Genomic DNA, 26,416 nt, shown 5'->3' with positions numbered 1-26,416 from the left:
CCCTATAGACACCCATGTATATAATCTGCCCACCACCACTGAGGTCTTGTCTGTAGCTTTTGGATAAAAGTAAAAACCAACCAACCAACCAACCAAACAAACAAAATCCCCCAAACCCCCAAGTTTTCCTGAAATTAAGATGCGGGCACTTTGTGCTTCTGTTTCTACGGTCAGAAATTACTATCAATTTTAATCATGGGTCCAAATTCTCATCTCAGATTGTATGGTAAAAGGGCCAAAAAAAACCAGAGCCAGCAAAAGAAACACATTAGCTCTGAACCCAGAACCAAAGCAGCACACCCTAACTCTGAAACCAGAGTGAAAGAAAAGTCTGCCCCCGAGCAACTAAACCAGCCAATCCCTGAGCAGAAAATCTTTACCCTGGTCTTCCCCTAAGAAGCCTTACATAAGCCCCTCTGCCTGTTCAATCGCAGGCTGTCCTTTTCCTACCCTGGCACAGGCAGCCACGCTCCTGGACTCCTTCCCAAATTTTCTTAAAAGGTTTTTGGTTGGCCACTGCTGGTGGCGCACGCCTTTCACCCTAGGCAGAGGCAGTCAGATCTCTGAGCGCAAGGCCAGCCTGGCCTACAAGAACTAGTTCCAGGACAGCTAGGACTGTTACACAGACTGTCTCAAAAAAACCAAAAGTATTTTTTGGTGAAGATCTTGCAGCAGTGTGGAGCAGGTTCTTCTGCTAAGAGTTCCCTTAGAGGTGCTGAGCAGAAAAAGCAGAAGGAGTTACACTGGGTGGGAAACTCTCTTATGAGTGGCGCAGAAAGGTAACTTCGCTGGAGGACTGCTACACTTCAGGAGTGCCCCTTTAGCAGTGGTGCAGAAGTAACATCTTGGGCCCAAGTTTCCAAGTTAGGATACCTTTCCTTCCAAAGCTGTTGCCCTCGCCCAGGTTCTCACACTTGCCCGTCCTAGCACCCCTTGCAGCTAATTATTAAATAAAAAGGGTAAAGCCTGTTTCATTGCTTTATTACCCTGTGCACCCAGCTCTACTAAGAAGGTGGAGTAGTCTTGCAGTACCTAGGTAAATTGAGTAAAAGTGAATGGCAACATTCTTAAATTTAGAAATTTATTCTGTTTAATCCACAAGCTTTATATAGCTTTAGTTAAAAAATAAAATAAAATAAAACAAGTGAAACCAAGACACTATGTCCAAGTCCAGGCCCTCCCAGCCTGCCAATGCAAGAGCTCTTCAGTTGTGTGTGCCAATTGGAAGGAAAAAAAATTCTGGATGGGAGCCATGAAGTTTCATAAAACAAATTTATCTAACTGAAGGATCCTTGCTAGGTCTAGTAAATTGCCTTTACAAAAGATAAAAGAGGGGGAGAAAGAAAACAAAACAGAAGCCCACCCAAAGAGGACAAAATTCCAGAGTTCTAATCAACTTATGAACCTGTCATCATGGACAATCTTCGGCATCCAGAAGCAGTGCCTCCCCTGCTCCCTAGAACTGGAATCCTGAGGTGTCAGCAGAGATTCCACAACCAACAGGAGTATTTGCGGCATTAAAACACTCACTCAGACCCTTGTGGTACTTAACAGTGGTCTCACTTCTGGGCAAGCTTACAAACCTATACAAGGTTGAAAGCATAATTTACATGGTACTAAGATTCAAGAGAAACAAGAAAAAAAAAAGGGGGGGGGGAACCTCTGGGGAGAGGCAAGAGCATTTAAAGGGACGGTAAAAATGCCAACAATATTTAAACGCCCCCTAAATTTTTTTTTGGCTTAAAGTATTTCACTCTAAATGTCAATGGAAGAATGTCACTAATACACCATGGACACCTGTGTAATGCAAATCCATGCCCCCCTTTTTTTAAAAAACATGGTGAACTTCAACCTAGCAATTATTACAACAAATGTTATAGTCTAAAGCTCAAACACATTTTAGCGATTTTGAAATTGAATTGAGTACAAACCAAATAAAATTTACAACGTAACAAACATGTCCACCTAGGACTGTGGGGACACTTGAGCCTTCCGCATGGACCGCAGGGCTTTCTCCCGCAGGTGCCTTTCTAGGTCATCAAGGTTGTCCTCAGCTTCACTTTCAGTCTCCTGGAAAACAAAGGCAAACCAGGCAGATGTTAGGTCTTGAGACACGCTGGAAGATGCTGTGTACAGACAGAACACCACAGCTGCAACAATACATACTCTGCATATACAAGCCCACCCACTTTAAATAATGACTTACTTCTTTCTACCCTAGGCTTGTTTAGAACTTCTTAAGGAGCCGAAAACAACCCTGAGCTTCTGATCTTTCTGTCTCAGGCTCTCAGGTGCTGTGCTTACTTACACGCACCCATACTCCCACACACAGATACGGTATCTGGGGCTAGAGGAACACATCCAGGGGGCCTTGAGCATGTTAAGCAAGTGCTCCACAAACAGCTATATAGACGGAGTTCCCCCAGCAGAGTTATATTCCTATGCTTGCTACGCAAGTATGAGAACCTGAGTGAGGATCCCCAGGTAGCAATGCCCCGGCAGACCCAAGTGCTGAAGAGGTGGTCTAATTGGTGGTTCAGTCTACCTGAAATAGTGAACTTTAGGAGAGCTTTGCCACCAATCCTGATGATTTGTGTTCGATCCTAAGGACTCCATACAGTGCAAGGCTAGAATTAACTCTGTAAATTGCCCTGACCTTTGTGTGTATGTGCACACAGTAAAATGTAATAAAAATGTGACCAAAAGGGGGGGGGGGGAGCACCAATGGCTTCTACATGCACACTGATGGGCAGAGGCAGACAGATCTCTGAGTTCAAGGCAAGACTGATCTGCAAGAACTAGCTCTAAGATAGGACCCAAAGCTACAGAGAAACCCTGTCTCAGAAAGTCAAAACTCAAAGCATTCTAGCATTAAGTTTTTGGGAAGCCATTTGTATTCTTTCCCTTGGTTCCTGGCAGGTCAGCAGGAAACATTAGCCACAAGCAACAGATAAAAGAGCCAGGTGGTGTGTGAATACCTTCCTGGGCTCTGGTGCTGGCACAGGCTCTTCCTGTGCTGACGTGGTTGTGGCAGCAGAAACAGCTGCAGGGGCTGCAGGAGCTGTGGTGGCTGCAGCCACAGTCTTCTCCTTCTTGTGTTTTTTGTGCTTCTTGTGTTTCTTATCCTTTTTGTGTTTCTTGTCCTTCTTCTTCTTTTTCTTCTTTCCACCTCCTTCTTGATCAGAATTCTAGAAACCCAGAAACAAACAGTGAGGTAATCAATCTGATTAAAATCCTGTTTTATTTTGAGGGAATCTTAAACAGACAAATACACGCTTCACAGAAGCACAAAGAATCGCCAACAAGGGCTCTCAGAGAGGTGAGACAACCAGTGTCAAGGCCGCCCACAGGCCCAGCAGGAAGAGCCGACACCGACTGACTGCACCTCTCTGCTGCAGAGATGGTCCTCTCCTACCACAGGGTCCTAGGGAATGAACTCAGGCTTTCAGACTAGAGGCAGACATCTGTACCCACTATTAGTTACTGCTTTTGCCTTTATAACTGTTTAGTAAGGGAGGGAATTCTACATGTTATACAACTAAGTATTCCTAACAAAAAAAAGCATTCAATATTTTTACTTTTTAATCTGACTCATTAGCCTAGATGTTCCACAACAGGGCTGCATCCTCCTAAGCCCTCTAAGTTATAGTCCATCTAAGAGAATCTATCGTTACATCTACTGAATACCATGCTTAGCCCAATGGCTTCTAGTATGCTTAGAACAAACAGCTAGGCAGTCATCTAGTACAAAGCTGATTGTAATATGTTGAATGGCTCATATAATTTACTCAATTTCAGTATGTCAACAGTAGCTTTTGCTGTTTACTAACCTAGAAAAGAGGCTCAAAATCCAAATTCAAAGTATGGTTTCTACCGAATAAAAATCAATTTCACACCACAGAATGATTACTTAACTGAACCACCATATTAACAGAGACTAAATTTATGTATGAATTTAATGAATTTAACTGACTAACTTATAATTTAATTGTTTTTGAGACAGGGTCACTGTGTAGCCCAGGCTGACCTTCAACTCCTGACCCTGCTGCTGCCCACCAAGTGTTGTGACTGTAAGCACCCACCATCACCTCAACCCCAGTTAACTAACTGTAAAGCTGTCCCAAACAAGGCACATACACACCCTGGCAGGGGACGGGCTTGGAGTTGGGCTTTTAGCCTTTTTGACTGGTACTGCAGGAGACCAGTTTGTGGAGGGTGACTGAGACTGGACAGGAGATGGAGGTGCTGGAGGCTTTTTAGCTGCTGGCTCAGGAGATCCAGAGACAGATCGGGAAGAGGAAACTCTTCTTACAGACTGAGGGCTTGGTGAGGCTGCCCTAGACGGAGAGGGAAAACAAAAGAACACAGCATTGAGAAGACACACAAAGGAGGCCAGAAACTCGCTTTTCTATCACTCCCCATGCCCACAATTCTCAACCACTGTACTGATGGACTACACTAGGAACAGCAGTTTCTTAGCTTCCTGAAGCCTGCTTTGTATCAGTATTAAATATTTTTCTGGGGTTGGAGATGGGCTCAGTTATGAGCACTGATTGTTCCCAGAGAACCAGGGTTCGTTCTCCAGCACTCACAGCTCACAATCACCTACAACCCCCTTTTCAGGGGATCTGAAACCAGCTTCAGGCCTTGGGACTGCCCACTGGCAGCATACAAACATATACAGGCAAAACACCCATTTACATAAAATAATAAAGAGAAAAAGGTTGTTTCATCTCAGACTAAGATACCAGAAGCTAAGAAACAAAGTTCTCTGGCATTGATGCCACAAGAAACCAGGTTCAAAGTGGAAAATATGAACAGTACCCAAAGTTTGATAATTATTGTTTTTTTGAGACAGGTTTTCTCTGTGTAGCTTAGGCTGTCCTGAAACTCACTCTGTAGACCAGGCTAGCCTTGAACTCACTGAGATCTGCCTGCCTCTGCCTCCTGAGTGCTGGGATTAAAAGCATGAGCCATTACTGCCTAGCTTGCTTATTATTTTATAACTGTTCAACGGGGGAGGGGGAGATAGGTTCTACATGTTATGCAACTATGTATTCCTAACAAAAAAAAAAAAAAACATTAAATATTTTTACTTTTTAATCTTTTTAGGCTCCGGAGTCCTGGAGACTCTCCTAATAGGCCTAGTACTTGGAGATGGGGACTGCCTTCCTTGGGGTGATGTGGATGCTCCTCTTCGAACAGGGGGAGGACTTGAGGTCTGAGGAGCTCGAGGACGTGGTGAGGGCGAATGCCGTTTGTTTGCCTGTGGTGACCGGGCCTCCCGGGTGGAACGGCCTGGGGAAGACCCTTTCCTATGCTTTGAAGATAAGGAGGGTGAGCGTCTCTTGGTGACTGGGGGGCTTCTTTGTTTGGGAGGCGGAGAGTGGGAGACGCGGCGCTTTGGTGGTGGAGATGGTGATGCCCTTCGCTTGGGTGGGGGCGGAGGTGAGGCGGTTCTCCTTTTTGGAGGTGGGGAAGGAGAGTATCTTCTCTGAATGGGAGGAGAGTATCTTCTTGGAGAAGGCGAGCGGCGGCGTGGAGGAGGAGAAGGAGTCCTAGGAAAAAAAACCACCATTAAGCTGAAACCGACATGTGTGGAAGTGAGTGGCAAGCTGAGGTCAGGGGAATTAATTCTCTCATCAACCTTTACGTGGACTTAGGTCAGTACATCTGTGTGGCAATACTTTCACCCACTGAGCCATCTAGTTAGCTAACCCAGAACTAGGAAAATTAAATAAAGAAAAAAAGTAACCAGTTGTAAATATCCTGTAGCCAGCACTATGCCAGGGGATATATTTCAAAGTAAGATCAACACCATACCTGTCAAGAGGGTACTGTGTACTGTTTAATGGAAAAATCTGCAACTTAAACTTAAACAATACAACTTAAATTCACCAATTCAATAGAATTTCTATAGAATCAATTCACGATTTCACAATAAGAGAACCTTATACTGCATTGTGGTAACTGAGCATCAACTGTTGCTAGGTAATAACACTGGCTAGTTGAGAAAGTCTGTTTTACTGAGTTCTTTGTGACAGGGGCTGTAGATGCAGCTCAGTTCTTGGTGCCCAGCACCCACACTGTAGCTCACAAAAGTTCATAACTTAAATTCAAAGGAATCCAATGCCATTTCTGGCTTCCACAGGTACAAGGTATACACACTGCACATACACGCAGACAAAACACTCATATACACACCAAAATAAATAACTATTTTATGGGATGATGTGCTATCTCCCCTACACCAGCACCCTAGGTCACTGAATAAGCTCCTAACACAGATTGTCCAGTCTTCTTCAAAGGACGTTTTTTTAGTACTGCCAGGCAAAGGGATCTCTGAAAGTTCTATCTGGCTTTTCTCTTACAGGTGACAAAGTCATCTTATGTCACCTAGGAATTAGGACTCAATACAACATTAAGGCTAACTGCAATTTGTGCTTGGGTCTTCCAGCACAAATTCCTGCTCGGAACTGGGTTTACAATAAGCAATCTTCAGACAAGGTGGTAGAGTGAATTGGGCAATCATTTAATAACTCTAGCTAGGCATAGTGGCTTCAATCGTACTTTCAGTATTTGGCAAGTACTGAGACAGCCCTAAATCCGAGGCCAGCGTGGTACACATACTAAGATCCTGTTAAAGAACAAAACAACCTCCTCCAAAAAGGGGTTTGTTTCCCTTTCTCTATTTCACACGGAATAAATACAGGAAAAAGTAAAACAAAACCACCACATTACCTCCTTCTGTATCTACAGACCCCCAGGAGTAAACTAACCAGTCACTGCCTAGTTCTCTGCCCACTACTGTACCATTCTTCATTCTCTTGCTGTGCCTGAACTGACACCCTAGGTCACATGTTTGTATGGGTTTTTTTTTTGTTTGTTTTTTTGTTTTTTTTTTGGTTTTTCGAGACAGGGTTTCTCCGTGGCTTTGGAGTCTGTCCTGGAGCTAGCTCTTGTAGACCAGGCTGGTCTCGAACTCACAGAGATCCGCCTGCCTCTGCCTCCCGAGTGCTGGGATTAAAGGCGTGCACCACCATCGCCCGGCCTTGTATGGGTTTCTTTAAGACAGAGTCTAGCCGAACTCATGTATAGTTCAGGCTGCCTCCAAACTAGTGCTCTTCCTGCCTTCATCTCTTAAGAACTGGGATTGGGGCGTGTGCTGACACACGCAGCCTGTGACTGACATTTCTAGAAGACTTCTGGTTTCTCACTTCATAGAACACCCTTAATTTGGGACTGCTAGCTCTTCTGTTTCTGTATTACCAAGAATCCCAAATGACATGATCAATAACAGATCAGTGCAGCTGTTCATATGCACAAATGGATGGATGGTTCTAGAACCTCCCACGGTTGTGCAGCCATTGCTATTCCTCACTCCCCCACTTATCCCAGACACCAAGGATTTGGGTGCTCTATGACCCAGACTGGCCTCTAACTCAAAATCCTCCGGCCTCAGTCTTCCAAGAACTGAGATTCCAAGCAGAAGTAATATACCTGGCTCCTAACTTCTGTTTCTGCATAGTCGTGTGTTTCAGGATTTTTCTATAAGGGAGCACACATTCACTATGTGACCTTTTATGACTAAAAATGCAATGTTACCACACATACAACTTCCACGGTAAAGACCCAGGGCCACCACGAGTCTCTAGGACACAGTACCTTCGTCGTGGTGGTGGGGTGGGAGATCTGCGCCGCCGAGGAGGAGGGGGAGGAGGAGGAGGAGGAGCTGGTGAAGGAGATCTTCGCCTTCTGGCTGGTGGTGGGGAGGGACTTCTCCTCCTTCTACCACTAAAGTAAGAGTTGATTCTCAGTCAGTAAGATGTGTAAGCAAAGGCCCCAGGAAGTACACAGCCAGCCAATTACCCAAGGCAGAGATGTACTCTATGTTCCAGAGCATGTTTTCTCAGCCTAAGGCTGAGACTCAGGGTAGCAGCCAACATTAAAAACAAAATTTAAAAATCAATGTTTTACTTTTGAAATGGGTAAAACAGAGCTTTGTGATGTTAGCTTCTGACAGAAATAGCTATCTGGTTATAACATGAACCACCCAACAGAAGAAGTGAAAATTTTCAAAAGATTATGACTAGAGTATTTTTTAGTTGGGATACACATGACAATCAGTTGAAAAACTTATCTGAGACTTATGTGGACCACGTCAGGGAAAAATCCAGTCAATCTGGGCTTTGAAAAGGCTTTTCAGGTATTTTAATTCTTTGAGAAACATTTAAGATGTTAAATAGCCCAAGCTGGAGACTACTGCTCCAAGCTGCCCCTTCTCTCCAGTATACAGGGCACACGCACTGCATACAAGCACTCTGCCTCTCAGCTGCACCTCTAGCCCTTACCATCCTAACTAGAAACATGTGCAGCACTGAAAGACAAACGACAAAGCCAGGACGAGGCTGCCCTGGGGGTGATGTGGTTAAAAATACACTCAAGAAACAAACACACCCTAATTCTGAGTTCTGTAACAGACTTAAATAATGCAAGTAACACACGAACATGCATTAACCAGCTAGAAGCTGCTTCAAGGAAGACATAAATGTAGGCTAAGCTACTTTGTCCCCTTAGAGGCAACTCGACACACATTGAGAGGGAATCAATGTAAACGGTTCTTGACTCCTTGCCCAGCCAGGACTGAAGCTATGAACCTAGAACTCAGTTTACCAGGTCCCACCCAGCTTCTATTTGAGACTATATAGAGAAAAGCCCATAAATTCACAGCAGATTTCATTTCCAACCAGATTTGATTTAGATCTGCAGATGATCTGTGATTAGTGCTTCATCTTAGCACTTTACATAAACACTCAAAATCATGTTTAATTTTATCCTCCCTAAAATATACTGAACTGGGTAATGGCAGGCAGATTTCTGAGTTTGAGGGCAGCCTGGTCTACAGAGCGAGTTTTGGGACAGCCAGGTTGATACAGAGAAACCATGTCTCAAAACAAACATCAGGACTGGAGAGATGGCTCAGAGGTTAAGAGCACTGGCTGATCTGGAGGTCCTGAATTCAATTCCCAGCAACCACATGGTGGCTCACAACCATCTGTAATGAGATTTGGTGCCCTCTGCTGGCCTGCAGGCATAAAAGGAGGCTGAACACTGTACATAATAAACAAATCTCTAGGAAAAAAAAGCAAAAATATGATACTGACCCATAACTCAAAATAACTTTATTTTCTGTTAGGTGTGGTGGTATTCCCTTTAATTCCAGCTCCCAGGAGACAGCGGCAGGTGGATCTCTGTGAGTGCTAGGTCAGCTTGGTTTACAGTACACACAAAGACTATCTAAAACAACTCAAAGTTTGTTTTGCTTTCTGATAGTCTCATTGCATAGCCCTGGTTGGTCTCTCAATCTTGAATGTGGCACCGTGCCCAGGAGAGTGGTGATCTCTAACAGCTTTAAACTAGAAGCTACTAATAAAAGCTAAAACCACTGGGCAGGGTAGAGAATATTCCATTTTTTGTTATTGTTGTTTCTTGAGACAGTTGTCTCTCCACAGAACCCTGGCTGTTCTGGAACTCACTATGTGGACCATTAGTGTTGGGATTAAAGGCATGTGCCACCACACCTGGCTAGAATATTAATTCTGATTTTACTGTTCTGAAGAATCATCCAAGAACCGAACCTAGTTCTGTAATTCAGGGGGAGGTGGAAGAGTATAGCACTAACACAATCCTGTGTAAAGCAATTTTTGATGTGTTTTGATGTTCAGTTAAGCAATTTCACTGAAGTCAGAAGTCACTGCAGTTGGGAGAAAAATATTTTTGTACCCAATTTCTTTCTTTCATATCTCTATTTTTCATTACCATGAAACAGTTCCCTCTACAGCATAAATATTCCACTGTTTCATGACTGCTTCCCAAATGTCTTTCTAAAAGATTTTAAAATGGGAAAAGGTAAAACAGGAAGCATCTCCACTCCCAAGCAGTTTAGACGGGATGTTCAACCTGTATTCAGAAAATACAGACAGATAGACAGATGTCACTGGCACAGGTCAAAGACCCTGTGTGGACACTTCTCCCTGTGCTGTCTCACTTGTGAGACAGGTCTGAACTTAAAGGGTTTTTTGTTGTTGTATGAGACAGGGTTTCTCTATGTAGCACTGGCTATACTGGAACTCACCCTACAGAGACTAGACTTGAACTCAGTCAGAGAGAGATTCACCTGCCTCTTCCTCCTGAGTGCTGGGATTAAAGGTGTGCACTGTTACGCCCAGCCCATTATAAGATTTTTATATAGGGTTTGGATCTAAAATATTAGTTTTATGGTCACATAAACATATGATCAAAAAAAAATTTCAGTAACTAGGAGGTAGGGGGAGAAAGCCAGGGCTGGTGAGGTGAGCTCAGCAGATAAAGGCACTTGCCACCAAACCTGAAGAACTGAGTGAGTTCGATTCCCAGGACCCACACAGTGACAGAGGGAACCAACTACTACAGGTGTCCCCTGTGGTGTGTGCCCACACACACACAGGACAAATATAAATACAGTGAAGACTTTCACCTCACAGTTCCCCATACTTCTGCAAAGACTACAGAACCAACTCCTACATTCATTTTCCACATTTAAGTTTCTCCTTTAGTTTTTCTTGCTTTCTTTATGTCACCCTAATACAAAGGTCATCCCCTACCGGGTCTAGGGAGTCAGAATCACCAGCTTAGAAAAGGCTGTAAAATCAACACCTCGCATGTAGCTTTCCTATTACTCATCTAACACACACCAAACCGACTTTAGACTTTCTCCACTGACACAACACATCATCTGTAAAGTGTGGACAGTCACCTGAACAGAAAATGAAGAAAACTTGGAATGTCACCCTAATTTACAATAATAGTGTCTAACCAACCTTTTAGTCACTGGCGATTGCCATCGTTTTCCCATCTGCATCCTGAGAGCAGCGGAGAAAAACAAACGTCAAGAACTCTATTCACACAAGTTAACTTCTTGTGGAAGCATTGTTTAAAGCTTCAAAATGTCTGGAATTAACGCTGTGATTTAACTGCTCTTTCTATTCATGCACAAATAAGGCAATCACTCAAACTTTGTCTAGTTTTAATGTTAAGAACTACCAACAACAAGAAAAAAACCCAAGCTGTCCAAAACCCCAGACCCCACACTCTAATGACAGGAAGAATCTAGCCCAATGCTAAAATAATTTTGCGGCCCACCCTGTAAGGTACAGATCAGTCAAAAGCGTTAATGAAGGTTGTTACCGAGGAGAAGTCTCCTTTGGGCGCTTCCGAGGTGATGGAGAGGCACTCCGAGAAGGGGAATGTCTCCGCCGCCTGCCTACCTCACCATTCTTCACGTGGGATCTCTTGGGCCGCTCATCTTCTGAGGTGGAAGAGGAGCCAGAGTCTGTAATCACAGAGCAAAGAACAACAACAAAATATCACACACACACACACACGCACACACGCACGCACACGGACGCCTCTATCGCTCACGCCACTCCCCTTTACACTGCACGCTCAAAGTCCTAGGTTCTACCCCAGCACTGGGGAAAATGTTAGTGACACAGTATTTACCTAGTATGGCATAAAGTTATGGGTTCAGTTCTCAGTACCATCAGAAAAATTTAATCAGGACAATTCTAGTGACAGTCAACATCCCCACAACCAGCAGAAAACTAGCCCCAACACAAGACTCCTATAATATCAAGAGTGCATCCCAGCAACAGCATGGTGGCAAAAAACAAACCCAGAGTGCAGAGGTCTGAATACATTTCTAAGAAATCTAGGGGTTTTAAATCAGTCTTGTTGGTGCATGTCCATCTGATAACAAGGGAAGTAAAGGCAGGAAAATCTCAACAAGCTCAACACCAGTCTCAGCAACACAGCAAGTCAAAGGTCAGTCTGTGAGCAGGAGACTATCTCAGAAACAAGACAAAACAAAAACTGAGCAATTATTTCCAATTAACAAAGTAAAGCTTCAAGAGCAGGCCCTGGGTTCCATGCCAGCAGTAAAAGAAAAGAAAAGCACCAATAAGTTACTTGAAATACAAAATAAAAATTGTTGACGTAATAATTACAATAATCCCCAGCAGGACTGGGGTATGGCTGTTAGTACAGCGCTAGCCTTAGCACGCGTCCCCAGCACTGCATAAAACTGGCTGCAGTGGTGCAAGGCTATAAATCAGTATTTAAGAGGCAGACAAAAGAAGATCACGTTTAAGGTCATTTTTGTCTACAAGGCAAGTTCAAGGCAAGCCTGTCTCAAAAACAAATCAAACCTACCAAAACCCAAGAACAGAGCATTTGACGTAAACATCAGGCTTCTGAATGCTTTTTCTTTAAGCCAACAATTACAATTATTGGAAAATTTCATCTGCCTACTACTAAACAAACAAAATACCTAAGAGCAGCCTTAATGCCCACCAAAAACAAACAAACAAAAAAATGTACTAGCAAAAAAAAAAAAAAAAAAATTCAAAAAACTAGTTAAGACGTTCTAAAACCACAGACTCAGGCATATTAGGGGATATATTAGTTAACCATTTTCATTTTCTGTTTCACTATTGTACTCTAGGTCAATTACCTTATTTTTATTAATGCTGGGAATAAAGCCCAGGGTTTTGCACACAGTAACCTGCACCGGACCACAAGCCACATTCCTGGCCAAATTTATCGCTTTCATAACAATTTAAAAGAAAAATTTAAGGGCTTAAAATAAGAAAGAAGCCTGAAGTGGTGGCACTCGCCTTTAATACTAGCTCTCGGGAGGCAGAGGAAGTCCGATCTTTGTGAGTTCTGAGGCCAGCCTGGTCTACAAGAGCTAGTTCTAAGACAGGCTCCAAAGCTACAGAGTAATCTTGTTTCAAAAAACAACAACAAAAAAGAAACAAAGAAACATACATAGTAGCCAACTGAGACACAGAACTTCCCAGGAAGGCAAACACTTTGTCCCTCACCTCCTCCCATTTAGAAGCAGGGCTCAGAAGTTAAGGATACTGGCTGCTCTTCCAGGGGTCTCGGTTCAATTCTCAGCACCCAAATGGTGGCTCATAATAATGTCTACAGCTCCAGATCCCAGGGAATCTGATGCCTTCTTCTGGTCTCCTCTGAGATCAGATATACACACGGTGCACAGACACACACATAGGCAAAACACTCACTTTATAAAATACATAAAAAGAGCGGGGGTAGTCCAGGCTATCTCAAGTTCACCATCAAGAATAAGCATCTGGCCGGGCGGTGGTGGCGCACGCCTTTAATCCCAGCACTGGGGAGGCAGAGGCAGGCGGATCTCTTTGAGTTCGAGGCCAACCTGGTCTACAAGAGCTAGTTTCAGGACAGGCACCAAAAACTACAGAGAAACTGTCTCAAAAAAAAAAAAAAAAAAAAAAAAAAAAGCATCCGACCCTTCTGCTTCCACCTCCTGAATGCTGTGGTGTGTCTGGGTTTGCTGTTTTTTGGACTCTCACTATGTAACCCTTAAAGGCCTTATACTCCACAGGGACTCTCCTGACTCCACCTCCCAAGTGCTGGAGTTACAACAGACATGGAAGCAGAAAGCATTTTCTTGGTGTCCATACCAGACGATGACTGCTGGTTCTGTCTTCTGTACTGGCGCCTCTGCTGCACAGAATCGGCTGCAGCCATCTTGCTGCCTTTGTCTTCTTCTGAAAGATGGGTGCATTTAGAAAGCGTCTTTAGTCCCACATAGGTAATGTGACAAATGACAGGAAAATAGGTATTCAAACCCTCACCAACTACTAAACTTATTTACTGCAAGTAAAACTGGCAGAGATGAATTCTACAAACATTTCATCTATCTGTAAAAACCCAGAATTATGTCCAAATACAGAAGAAAAAGAACAAGATCAAGATGACTAAAATAACCACATAGAGAACACCTAAATGCTGGAGCTGGGGATCAAGCAGTCTGGGTGACGCCAGTGTTAGCTGTTCGCTACTGTGCTGCCCGTACGATGACTCTCTAACCCAAGGGGAATAATCAAATATGGATGGGAAAAGAAAAAGCCGACCTGTAGAAAATCATTACAACTTACCAGACTCAGACAGCTCCACTTTTCTCGGCTTAGGTGCTGGTGACGGTGACTCTCTTTTCTCAGTACCTTTATGTTTTGTCACTAAAAACAAGTGAAGAAAAAACACACAATAATAAAGAACAGTGCTTTATTTATTTTGATTTTTTTTTTCGAGACAGGGTTTCGCTGTAGCTTTGGCGCCTGTCCTAGAACTAGCTCTTGTAGACCAGGCTGGTCTCAAACTTACAGAGATCCTCCTGCCTCTGCTTCCTGAGTGCTGGGATTAACGGCGTGTGCCACCACTGCCCACTGCCCAGCAAGAATAGTGTTTTAATAGTACAAAAGTATGCATGACTGTTCACATGAAAAACTTAACCTAACTTTCAAACTTGGGAGTCCATGTGCTAAAACCAGCTGAATGTAGTGAGTGGTATGTACGTGTAATCCCACGACTCCCACGGCAAGACGGGGAGGTGAAGATGAGGGAATGATCTGGAGGCCTGGCCCAGCTAGCCTGGAACGCACATAGCAGCAGAAAGCAGGGAAGCCCTGCCAGAGAGACCATGTCTCAACAAGGAAGAAGAGGAGAATCAACTACCAGAAAAAAAAAATTCTTTTAAAAAGAAAACAAACCAACAAACTAGACAGGTGGTAGGGGCGAACACCTTTAATCCCAGCACTTTGGGAGGCAGATCCCCACGTTCAAGGCCAGCCCGCTTTAAGACAGTCAGGGCTACACCGAGAAACTCTGTTCCAAAACAAAACCCAACCCAACCAAGGTCATCCCTTAGTTCTTTTTCCTGTGAAGGACTAGAGATCCACCTGCCTCTGCCTCCTGAGTGCTGGGATTAAAGGTGTGCGCTACCACCGCCCGGCAGGATGTCTTATTAAAATACAATTATACCTTTTTTAATACTCTAGGAATTGTCATAGACTATACAGAGTAGCAACCAAGAGAACTGTCGGTCTAACACTTCAACCTTATCTTTGTTAAAGTTACCAAAGAGATAATTACCACTGAAATACCACACACAGTAGACAAGTCCTGAATCCCTGAGCCACATTCCTTTAGTTAATGATTCTACTTATTAATGTTATTTGGACAAACCATTGAACTGGGTGAGAATAGTCAACACCGAAAAATTCATAAAAGCAATGGGCTGGAGTGAAGCTCAGTGGTCAAGAGCACTTGCTGCCCGGACAGAGGACCCAGGTTGGTTTAACACCTGTGAGGAGCTCACAGCTACCTGTAACTCCAGCTCCAGATAGGATGCCTATTCTGGCGTATGGACACCTGCTTAGTATGTATATGCCCTACCACAGAACATATATAATTTTAAAAAATTCCAACACAGAGGAAGTTTGAGATAGAACTGCTAGCCTAGATTACATAATATACTATTTCCCCAGACTTTAAAAGACAAACCAAACCAAACAAACAAAAAAGGAAACCGCCTACATGTCAAAATTACTTTCTCAAAGTATCAAATTTTAAAACTGTCTGGAAGGTGGCTTGCTTGGCTGTAAGAAAGCATTTTTTTTTAAAGAAACATAACTAAAATTAACACTGCTTTTATATTTCCTGAGATAAGGTCTCACTACTGTATGACTTTAGCATAGCAATGTAATGTCAGAACTAAAGAAGTACACTATCATCAGGTAGTGATGACACATGGCTTTGATCCCAGCACTCCAGAGGCAGAGGTTGGGGGAACCTTGAGTTCAAGGCTAATCTGAGTTCAGATCACGTTCCAGAACAGCCAGGAATACACAAAGAAACCCCGTCTGGTGGGCAAGGGTGTGTGCTCGCACCATCACATCTAGCCAACATTACATACTTTGTTAAACAGAGGGAATAAACACACAGGAAGGCTCATCCTGGTTTGATGTCTCATTAATGGCTTAACTTTAAAAAATAGTGTATATAGCACACACTTTATCCTACTCCTGAGTTAATAAATCACTCTGCCAGACAATAGTGATGCACGCCTTTAATCCCAGCACTCGGGAGGCAGAGGCAGGCAGATGTCTGTAAGTTTGAAGCCAGGCTGGTCTACAGAGAGTTCCAGGACAACCAGGGCTGTTACACAGAGAAACCCTGTCTTGAAAAAACAAAACAAAACAGAAATCCAAGGAGCAAATCATTCTAGCATGAAATAAGAAATTCAAGAGAACAACTTTAAAACCAGAATTCCGAAGCATTTCAAAAGTCCTATTAATTATTAATCTTAGAGTGCCCAAAAGATAACCTGCAAAGTTAAATTACTGTAAGCAGAAACTGTAAAACACATCAAGTGTCCACAGAGCACAATAGTGTGGCTGGTTCAAAAGGTACAGGACGTGCCAGGACATCAGACTGAGGTACAAGTTCATGCAGTACTGGATTTTACTGATTCAAAGTCTCTCCAAACACCCTTGATGGGACTGTTAACTGCACTTCAAATGATTTACTGTCAAACTGCCCACTTTTCTCTCCTTCCTCTCATTCAGCCTATTATCAACAGCAGCCCACCAGACCCCACAAACATCTGCTAACGAAGCACAAACAAGAACTTTACTATATTACAGCAGTGCCACCGTTCTAAATGTCCAGAAACCCCCAAAGTGGGCATTTCTGAAATCACTCTGGGTAGAGACAACAAAGAACTTCATTCCGCCCGTCACCCTCCTCCCTGATCAACACAAAGGCATTTGGAGTCTGACGGTTCTTACTCTAACTGGGAATGAACTTTTAATTGTTTACTAAGTCGTTATCTTGGCTAAGTCACCTTGCTGAAGAGCCCGACACTTCAGGGTCTCTCCTAGCTCTCACATTTCATCACAAGGGTGATCCCACACAGCACACATCAATTCTGAGCTTTGGTGGACACGAAGGAGACTAAGCTCTCCACAGAACACAACTTGTCTGTTCCCCACAAGTGCTCTCGAGTGCCCATTCCACATGGATGAGGCATGCGTCAAGACAGGAGACCAGCACTGCGCAGACTCATAAAAGGTGACTTATGAATCTCAACAACTGCCCTATTCTAATAGAACCCCTCTGGTCAGGTATTTTAAAATAACTCTTCTCTATAATCTAAATAGAAAAAAAACATGTACTTTTATAAAGGAATAGTGGGAACACTTAAGAGTGTCTTCCTCCTAGAGAGCTTTCCAGCTCTAAACAAAAGAAATATTTTCAATGTAAAGCTCACAGGAAAAGACAAGAAGGCTAGAACATTAAGTATCAGATTTAGTACATGGTGAGAGGAACTTCAGAAAGGCTGAAATGTTCTCATTTTATATAAAAAGTAATACAGCAGGGCAATGTTGGAACACGCCTTTAATCCCAGCACTCGGGAGGCGGGGACAAGAGGAGAGACCAGCCTGGTCTACAAGAGCTAGCTCCAGGACATGCTCCAAAGCTACAAAAGAAACCCTGTCTTGAAAAACCACACACACAAAACAAAGCAATACAGTGCATGTTATAAAAATAGTTGTCTTAAATACATCTTATTTGTCACTGAATGAACTTGACATTAAAGTCAGTAAAGATTTTGCACATTATTTTTATGGCTTGCCACCACCAGCAGACCCTCTTTCCCTGACCCTCTCGTCCTAACAGTAGCTAGGTGGTGCACCAGTTCTCTTCCAGCACTCGGGCAGCCAATGGGTTTTCCCCAGCCCCCCACTTATTCCATTCTCCTTTCAGGATGCCCGTGTTACTCCAGTCCTAGCTCCAAAGGCACCATTCGAATGGATCCTATCCTCCTCTTTCTCCATATGTACCTTAGTGCTAAAGTCCCTGCAAGTCATAACTTGCTGCAGCTTTAACACTAACAAACTAACGAACATTCTACTCTCGGCTGGCACAATCACAAGCCATCAATTTCTTAGAAACCAATCTACTTAACAGAGTGAGGACAGCACCCAAGAACCCCGCCTAGACCTTTAATCAATCAACCAACCAATCAATCAAATCAATCAATCTTCTCTTGGAGGCATAAACATGACCAAAAAGAGTAACAAAATACAAAGTTCTCAAGGAAGGTATCAGACAAAAAGTCTTAAAGGGTGTGGAGAGGTTGGGATAGTTAACTGGTCTCAGAGTAATAAAATAAATCCTTACAGGAAGAACAAGTTCCAATTGTTACCCCAACTCAAACAGTCCCAAATGATCTGCGGCGCCACTGCCCACACAGAGGGCACTGGAAAAACAATCTACCTTTCCCTATCACCACCTCTCAGCAAAGCCCTGAGAACAGAAGGGCAAGCAGGCCATTTACAGTGTTACACAGAAAGTAATGCCTAGCAGCTTCTGCAGATGGGTACAACTGGGTTCACCCTGATGTCAAAGAGAACAAAATGCTTTGTGTTTTTACCTTTACTCGAAGTTCTTCCTGGAGACACAGAGACACGACTTTTTCTTGTGCGGTTTGACTGCTGGGGGGTTGGAGAATGGCGAGTTTTGGGTGGTGGAGTTGCTGGAGACGATGGCCTGTGCCTTCGCCTTGGAGGACTTGCTGAAGGAGATAGCCTACGAGTTTTCCGAGGGGGGCTAGATGTCCTCTTGGGAGGCTTCTTTGGCGGTGACCGGGAACGAGATGAAGAGGACGAAGAGCTACTTCCAGACAACGATGCGGAAGAACGCCTCCTCCTGCGGAAGAAAGCACTCACTTTACCCCTGCATCCCTATGGAGGATCACTTTACAGTATGTACAATGTACACAAAAATACAGCTAGCTTATCCAACTTTTGAGTTTATGTAGCTAAGTACACAAATTACTTCAGAAAGATTGGAAACAAAACCATCACCTAGAACAGGAAACAGCTGTTTCTGAGAGGACACACACACACACACATACACTCTCTCTCTCTCTCACTATGGCTGTTTCTGAGCTGAGTGCTATATAATCCAGGAGCGAAGCAGCCTCTTCCTGCAGAGTGATGGAGCTAGGAGTTTGTACAGCTTTGGGGGTGAGAGAGCACTGCTCATTCAGAGTGATGTCAAGCAACTTTTAGGCTGCACTAAAAATATGTGCAAGATTTGAAATTCATTTAGCTACATAAACCTAGAAGTGGGGACCTCTTGAATTCTGCAGCAAAGTCTGTGGGTAAAAGTTCTGTTGTAATTATGTGTACCTGCAGAATTCACCTTTGTCAGAAGAATTCCTGAGAACCTGAAAAAAAGAAACCCTACCTTAAATGTGAGATTAAAAACTGGCTGAAAGGGAATCTTACACAATCTGCAAAACACTGTGGCTGCTAAATTGTTTAGTGCACACTAACGAGACAGGTTGTTTGAAAAACTCCAATGTAAGAAACTGTAGTCTGGCCGGGCGGTGGTGGCGCACGCCTTTAATCCCAGCACTCGGGAGGCAGAGGCAGGCGGATCTCTGTGAGTTCGAGACCAGCCTGGTCTACAAGAGCTAGTTCCAGGACAGGCTCCAAAGCTACAGAGAAACCCTGTCTCGAAAAACCAAAAAAAAAAAAAAAACAAACAAACAAACAAAAAAAAACTGTAGTCTGCTAGTGGTTCACTGGCCATTACTTCTCTCCAAAACAGAACGATCAATGTGAAGTGTGATGCCTGGAATTCCACCATAGTTCATGACTATCCTAGCCACCAGCTGCAGCACCAATTCTACATGCTTAAAAAGCATTACCTTGGCCGGGCGGTGGTGGCACATGCCTTTAATCCCAGCACTCGGGAGGCAGAGGCAGGAGGATCTCTGTGAGTTCGAGACCAGCCTGGTCTATAAGAGCGAGTTCCAGGACAGGCTCCAAAGCTACAGAGAAACCCTGTCTCGAAAAAAAAACAACAACAACAAAAAAAGCAGTACCTTGACAACACTCCCCAAAGATGGTATTTGTTGTTATTAAAGTCTGAGTCTAAAAGCCTACCTGTACAGATGATGGAATTTGGAGAAGCTTATTTGATGTTTCCCCATTTTCTAGCTGCTGTGGTTTTTGGTAAAGAATATTAATTCAACAGGGTTTCCAAGGCTAGAGGTGTACTACAGAGTTGGTGCACACACTCAGTCTGAGTGAGGTCCTAGTTCAACCAGCATCAACAAGGAAAAACAGACAACAAAGTTCTGTCCAAAGCAGACTCGAAAAGAAAGCCCAGTCAACAAATTGACAAGACAGAAAATCCTGTTCCTGTGCACCAGGTCTCATTTTATGTAAAGTTAGACACAATCTACTTCTGTAATATATCTAAGATAAAAACATTTTATCTTATGCCTGTTTTAGAATGGTTAAGCATATTAAACATTTTAGCAATGTTTAAAATGAGTTGATACTATTGGCTGAACTAGATGACTGCCTAATTGCCACAACTGTAGCCATTGTAAGCTATTAGTAATGGCTCAATGTATCAAGCTTTCTTATTGGACTATCTTTGGACTGTCAGCCCGCCAATAATGACCTGAGACTTACTAATTATGAAAGCATGGCCTTGGCTTAGGCCTTTTCCCAACTAGCTCTTATAACTTAATTAACCCATATTTTTTTAAATCTACATTCTGCCATGAGGCTGTTACGGCTTCTTGGTGAGGCACATCTGACTTGCTGCATGTCAGAAATGCCATCACCTAGGTGGTTCCTCCTCTATTGTTTTCTCTCCCTGGAAATCCTGCCTATCTCTCCTGCCTAGCTATCTTCATTAAACCTGATCTCTTCATTAAACCAATCAGAAGGCACGTCAGGCAGAGACACATCTTTACAGTGTAAAGGAATGGAATTATAGGGAACTCTCCTGTCTGAGCTGCTACAAAGGCTTCATTACAAAGCGTGGAAGAAATGGCTTAGCAGTTAAAGCTTTAGCGGCTCTCCAGAGGACAAAAGTTCAGTTCCCAGCACCTACAGCCTCAGGCTCACAACTGCCTGTAAGTTCAGCTCCATGATTTGGAGACCTCTGCAAGTAGTTTCAATCTCCTCTCTCCCTCACCTCTACACATATTCAAAAATTCAAAATAAATCTTTTTATAAAAAAGAGAAACATCGTAAAGGTACTTGTTGTGCAAGCCTAGAAACAAACAAAGGAAGAATAATGGAATCCAGTTGTGCATGGACCTCCAGGAACAAGTTACTGTGTGTGTATATGCACAGATAAAGTAAGTTCTTAAAATGTAAGGTAAAATAGCAAATGGATTCTTTAAAAAACAGGTAAAATAATCTGATTCATTATGCAACCAGTTGTCTTCCAGAAGTTGTATAAGTTAGAAGTAGATGGGAGGGAGGCAGCTCAGGAAAGGATGGTTCAGGGGTGAAGAGCACCTGTTCCTCTTGCAAAGGAGATAGATGATCAGAACTACCTGTAACTCCAGTTTCAGAGGGTCCAACACCCTCTTTTGAACTCTGGGGGTACTGCACACAGGTGCACGAAATGCAGACAAAACACTTATACACATAATATACATAATACACACTTATACATCTTAAAAAATTCAAACAGAAAAGCAGTGTTTTTCTTTGGTGTGTGTATGTACATGTGACTCGACTCTTTCCCAACAACATATGCTTCTCACAGCTCAAGTTCACCACACGTGAAGAGCATCATGCTGCTTAGAAGACATTCCCTACTATAATTCATGAGCTCCGTTTTCCAGCAAACAAAAAGCAAAAAAGGATCCTGAAATTATACCAAAGATCACCCTGAAGTGTCAGGCACCTGCCACTAAGAGAGTCTCACCGTCTCCCTGGAGACCTGCTCCTCCTGTGCCTTGGGGGAGGAGGCATCCGTCTTGGTGGAGTTCTTCTTCGAGGAGATGGTCGCCTTCTTGGGCTTGGCCGCCTTCTAGGAGAGTACGATCTGCCAACACAGAATTAGACCCCAAATAAACTAAGAACAAGGAATTTCATGGCGTAATTTCCAGTGCCACAACCTCTGCTTGTGTACATTCTGGAGGTGCACAGAAAAGTGGACTTCATATAAACGCAGAGTGACCTTCACCCTGAACAAACTGACACTGTTTACTACTGCACCTCCAGCATCAGAACTCATATCCCGAAACATGGACTCATCCCAAGGCCACAACACACCTGGATCGAGATCGATGTCGTCGTCTTGGTCTAGTATGAGAAGGTGATCGAGAACGGCTCCGAGATCGTGACTTGGAACGTGATCGAGACCTTGGTCGGGTCTTTTCTTTTTCCTTTTTGGAATTTTTTTCTGGAGAAGGTTCTTTGGGCTCTGGTACAGGCTCAGGCTTGGGAGCTTTCAGGATGTCACTGTGAAAATAACATTGCTTTGTTTTTTTCCTCAACTCTTAGAATCCTAAGCCAACACAACTACATATACTGACCTGGCTCTCTTTTAAGGGTTTTCAAGGGCAAGCAAAATGGCTGCCTTTGATAAAGCATTTCTGGTGCAAGTTTGACAACCTTAGTTAAATTTCCTGGAAGCCCACATTAAAATCAAGGAGTGGGCCAACTCCACAAAGCTATACTCAACAATGTGACCTGTTGCCCAATGCAAATAAATTAACAGATACAGATCACGTTATTCAAAAAAACTTTTCAGTATCTGCAAAGACCCTGGCTTCAAACGACAGGTCTGCATCAGAATTCATTGAGCAACTAAGAATTTATATCCCTGCTTCACATGTGGGCAAGGACTGTGCCACTGTTCAACTGCTGGAGTCCACAAAGCCTGACCCCTGGGAGCCTTTGGAACCATGAGGTGACAGAAGCTAATGGACAAAGTCCAGTCAGGACAGCATCCCCTTACCTACTCAACCATCGTGTAAGCAATCTGTGGACAGCACCCATCACAGGTCCACAGCTGCAGGGGCTGCAGTGTCATGTACTGCATGCCACGGTCAAGCTTAAGGCAGCCAGAGAACACAAGACGTTCCCATTAGAGAGGGAGGGAGTGGCTTTTATTTGGTATAATTTGTACTTCAGTTAGCATTGATCAAGGGGTAAAAACTGAGAATGTAGGTCAACGACAACCCATGTGCAAAGCTCTGGGTTGTATCCCCCATTACAAAAAGGAAACAAAAACCAACAGGAATTTGTTCACAGTATATTGTGTCAAGAGGGTAGGAAGATCACTTTACAATACATAAAAATTTTGTGGCTGGGCAGTGGCGGCACACGCCTTTAATCCCAGCACTCGGAGGCAGAGGCAGGCGGATCTCTGTGAGTTCGAGACCAGCCTGGTCTACAAGAGCTAGCTCCAGGACAGGCTCTAAAGCTGCAGAGAAACCCTGTCTCGAAAAACCAAAAAAAAAAAAAAAAAAAAAAGTGTTAAGCTAGGTGGTGGTGGCACACACATTTAATCCTAGCACTCAGGAGGCAGAGGCAGGCGGATCTCTGTGAGTTCGAGACCAGCCTGGTCTACAAGAGCTAGTTCCAGGACAGGCTCCAAAGCTACAGAGAAACCCTGCCTCGAAAAACAAAAAACAAACAAAAAATACATAAAAAATTTTAAGGAATATAACAGACAGGGCTGGAGAGATGGTTCAGCAGTTAAGAGCACTGACTGTTCTTCCAAAGGACCTGGGATCAATTCCCAGAACCCATATGGCAACTCATAGCTGTGACTCCAGTTTCAGGAGACCTGACACCCATGGCAAAACACTAAAACACATTAAAACAAAACAAAACAACAAAAGAATACAAGTGGTTAGTTTACCTCTAAAGCATTTTCTTCCTTATATATAATTTCAACTTTGTAATAAAAATAAAAAACCTTAGAAAACATCTAAAAGGAAAACAATCATTTTGAATTAGCAGTATCTACTTGCAGGAGGTGTGAACAGCCTACAGCGTGATTACGTAACACAGTATCAGGAACATGCCTTGTAGATGTGGCCTCCTGTACTGAAGAGTCTTTCGTTCTCACTGATGGCTCTGGGAGCTCTGGAGATCGCTCCTTCTTTTCTGGGGCAGGGGAAGGGCTCCGGCTCCTGGTTCTGTGCCGGGGAGACCGAGAGTGGCTGCGCTTTCTCTCTCTCCTGACAGGGGAAGGCCGTCTTCTAGGGGAAGGAGATCTGGATTTGCGTCTAGGATGAAAGCAAGGTTTTCAGATTTTTAAATAATGTGGTGTGGCGCAGACAAAGGGAAAATCGAGGATTAATCTTTTAAGTTACCCACTGTTGTCTGTATCTGAGAAGTTTCACATGAAACAAGATTTCCATTTCATCTACTTGAGAGGGAAAAGGCCAGAGAGAACTAGAAGGACAAGCAGACAGAGGTAACAGCCTCGAGTACCAGTTAGAGGAGGAGGCACTGACTTGGGTAGGTGTTGGTTCTCAACTATTCCCAGCGATCTTTCAAAGACCAGCGCCTCAGATGAAGATGCTTAAAGCCACCACTTCCTTAGCAAACATCAACCCTACCAAAATAGAGTTGAGGTTCAGGCAGCTCCTATCAGAGCCGATCAGGCAGAGCCTCAAGATGTGGAAAATGGCTGGTGAAATGTAAGCACAGGAAAAGAGAAATGCCAAATTCACAAAAAGATGGCTTTTTTTAATGGGGGGGGAGGGAGCTCCTTCCTTTGTAACTGTAGTGTGCCTAATTGAAGTGTTATCATCCCAAACAGCAGACGTGATCCACTGCTGGCCACTCAGCTGTAGAAGCATTCACTGCTTCTACAGTAGGTTTTAGAATTCAGCACAAACTGAAGAAAAAAAATCACCTCTTTTTTTTCTTTACAAATTTCCACAGATTACAATAAAAATCCTAAAAATGAAAAGCCTAATGGAATTCTCACCTTTCACCACAAATATAGTAGAAGCTGAACGGTGGGTTTAAAAATGTGAACCTAACAATTGTCTCATTGGAAGAAAGAAGAAAACAAATAAATGGTCTGAGGTTTGGGTTCAGTACAACCATCTGAGAAAAGCAGAACAAGCAATTAGGTAAGTATATGAATGGCTAACGAGCAGATTTTTAATAAAAGAGAAATAGAAAGAGTCAGAATGTAGTAACAACAAAAAACCCCAAATGCTTAACTTCAGCAAAGTAATATGAAATTTAAATTTCTACTTAGTAAGTATTTCACCTAAATTAGAGGTGATCATTTCAGTCAAATGATCTGTCTCAAACAAAGAGAGTATCATAGTGTTATCTAGACTGGCCTAGAAGCCACACACCCCACCTCCACTGCCTCAACCTCCTGCGTAGCTTTATAAAAACATGTGCTAAAATGCCTAGCAACATAAAAGATTGTGTTAGTCCAGAGGCAAACAATAGCTCTTCCAATAACGTCCTCTACGTCCTCTAGCTGAGGACTTCTGCCGCGTTCCTCACGTGCACCTGTTACGTCATACCTTCTTGGGCTTCGAGACCGCTCCCTTTTTTCTCTGCTACTTTCCTTTTCTTCCTTATCCCTCTTATCTTTATCTTCATCTTGTTTTTTCAGAGAAGCCAATTTTTCTTGTTCAATCTACGAGTACACAGGTGAAAGATGAGAACATGCAATCCAAACACTATGCTGATAAACGCTAGGGCTGTACCACCCCACCAGTCCTGGGTTTTCAGATGTGCTCATGTATTCCCAACTTTACTCTTACAACATTTTTCACCTGTCCGACTCTTGTGACTTTACAATTACTGTCTCTGTGAGAATTGCACATACTTTCTTAAGTTAAAATTTCTTTTAAAGTTAAATGCACTTGTATTTTAATAATCAAAAAAATAAAGCATCTACCCAATTACTGGCCTCCTGGAAAATGGCACTCTAATTTTCAAAGGAGTGGTAAACCATAACCCACTGTACGAATATACCACAGCAAACCATAGCCAGATCACAGAAGCTAAAATAGGCCAAAGGCAACAAACAGAAATTCTTTAGGCAAACCATCAGTCCGCACACCAATTCTCATCAATATGAAAAGGACTATTACTTGTCTCTGTTTTATTTCTTCCTTCTTCAACTCTAAGAAAGCAGAGGGGATCCCAGCGATGTTCTCTTGTGCACTCAACAGCAGGGGCCACAGTTCTCCCATGAATTCACGAGCATTTTTCCCATTCAAAAATCCAGTCAGGTTGATTTGCATCATTTTGGAATCTGGATTCTGCAAAAAGACATGACAGGAAGAAAAACAGTTTACTTTGAAACCAACCAACCTAAAACTCATTTAAATTAGTATTTAAGTCTATCATAAGGGGCTTAGGTACATATATGCTCTGCTATTTTAAGTATTCCCTAGTTGCTTCTTGGTAATGGACTCTCTAGATTATCAGTCTCCCTCCCTGAACCAAAAGCATCAGAGCAGCCTTTGTGGATCCCTAAGTATTTAGACTGTATGGCTGTTAGTGGGCCTTATATATTTATCAACTTTAAAAACAATCATGGAACATCTATAAATTCTTGCATTTACTAACAAGTATCTGCTTGGCTGGAAAACTTCCCCCAACAAGATATTGAAAATGTACATAACACTTCTCTTTACATTACAGGTAACTTTCTCTAAAGGATC

At 43.1% G+C, this 26,416-nt stretch overlaps 1 protein-coding gene across 6 annotated transcripts in view; it reads right to left on the bottom strand.

Moving 5' to 3' along the window:
• Window positions 1-1,067: 1,067 nt before the first annotated feature.
• Window positions 1,068-26,416, bottom strand: part of Srrm1 (serine and arginine repetitive matrix 1) — a 32,736-nt gene continuing 7,387 nt past the window's right edge. For 3 of the 6 annotated variants that reach the window (XM_038332929.1, XM_038332933.1, XM_038332934.1), the window contains 15 exons: window positions 25,841-26,011; window positions 25,265-25,380; window positions 23,792-23,995; window positions 22,029-22,217; window positions 21,679-21,798; window positions 18,365-18,639; window positions 14,025-14,105; window positions 13,548-13,634; window positions 11,227-11,371; window positions 10,860-10,901; window positions 7,666-7,794; window positions 5,097-5,558; window positions 4,142-4,337; window positions 2,979-3,188; window positions 1,068-2,070 (listed from right to left, as the gene is read on the bottom strand). In XM_038332929.1, the coding sequence (XP_038188857.1) occupies window positions 1,966-2,070; window positions 2,979-3,188; window positions 4,142-4,337; window positions 5,097-5,558; window positions 7,666-7,794; window positions 10,860-10,901; window positions 11,227-11,371; window positions 13,548-13,634; window positions 14,025-14,105; window positions 18,365-18,639; window positions 21,679-21,798; window positions 22,029-22,217; window positions 23,792-23,995; window positions 25,265-25,380; window positions 25,841-26,011 (2,532 nt within the window). In that variant the 3' untranslated portion in view covers window positions 1,068-1,965. The remainder of the gene's footprint in view (window positions 2,071-2,978; window positions 3,189-4,141; window positions 4,338-5,096; window positions 5,559-7,665; window positions 7,795-10,859; window positions 10,902-11,226; window positions 11,372-13,547; window positions 13,635-14,024; window positions 14,106-18,364; window positions 18,640-21,678; window positions 21,799-22,028; window positions 22,218-23,791; window positions 23,996-25,264; window positions 25,381-25,840; window positions 26,012-26,416) is intronic. The other 3 variants (XM_038332930.1, XM_038332932.1, XM_038332931.1) reach the window with 3 other exon arrangements.

This window comes from Arvicola amphibius, chromosome 6, assembly GCF_903992535.2.
Source record: "Arvicola amphibius chromosome 6, mArvAmp1.2, whole genome shotgun sequence".
Classification (NCBI taxonomy): domain Eukaryota; kingdom Metazoa; phylum Chordata; class Mammalia; order Rodentia; family Cricetidae; genus Arvicola; species Arvicola amphibius.
Note: the sequence above shows the minus strand (reverse complement) of the source record. Positions and strands in the feature narration are given on the sequence as shown.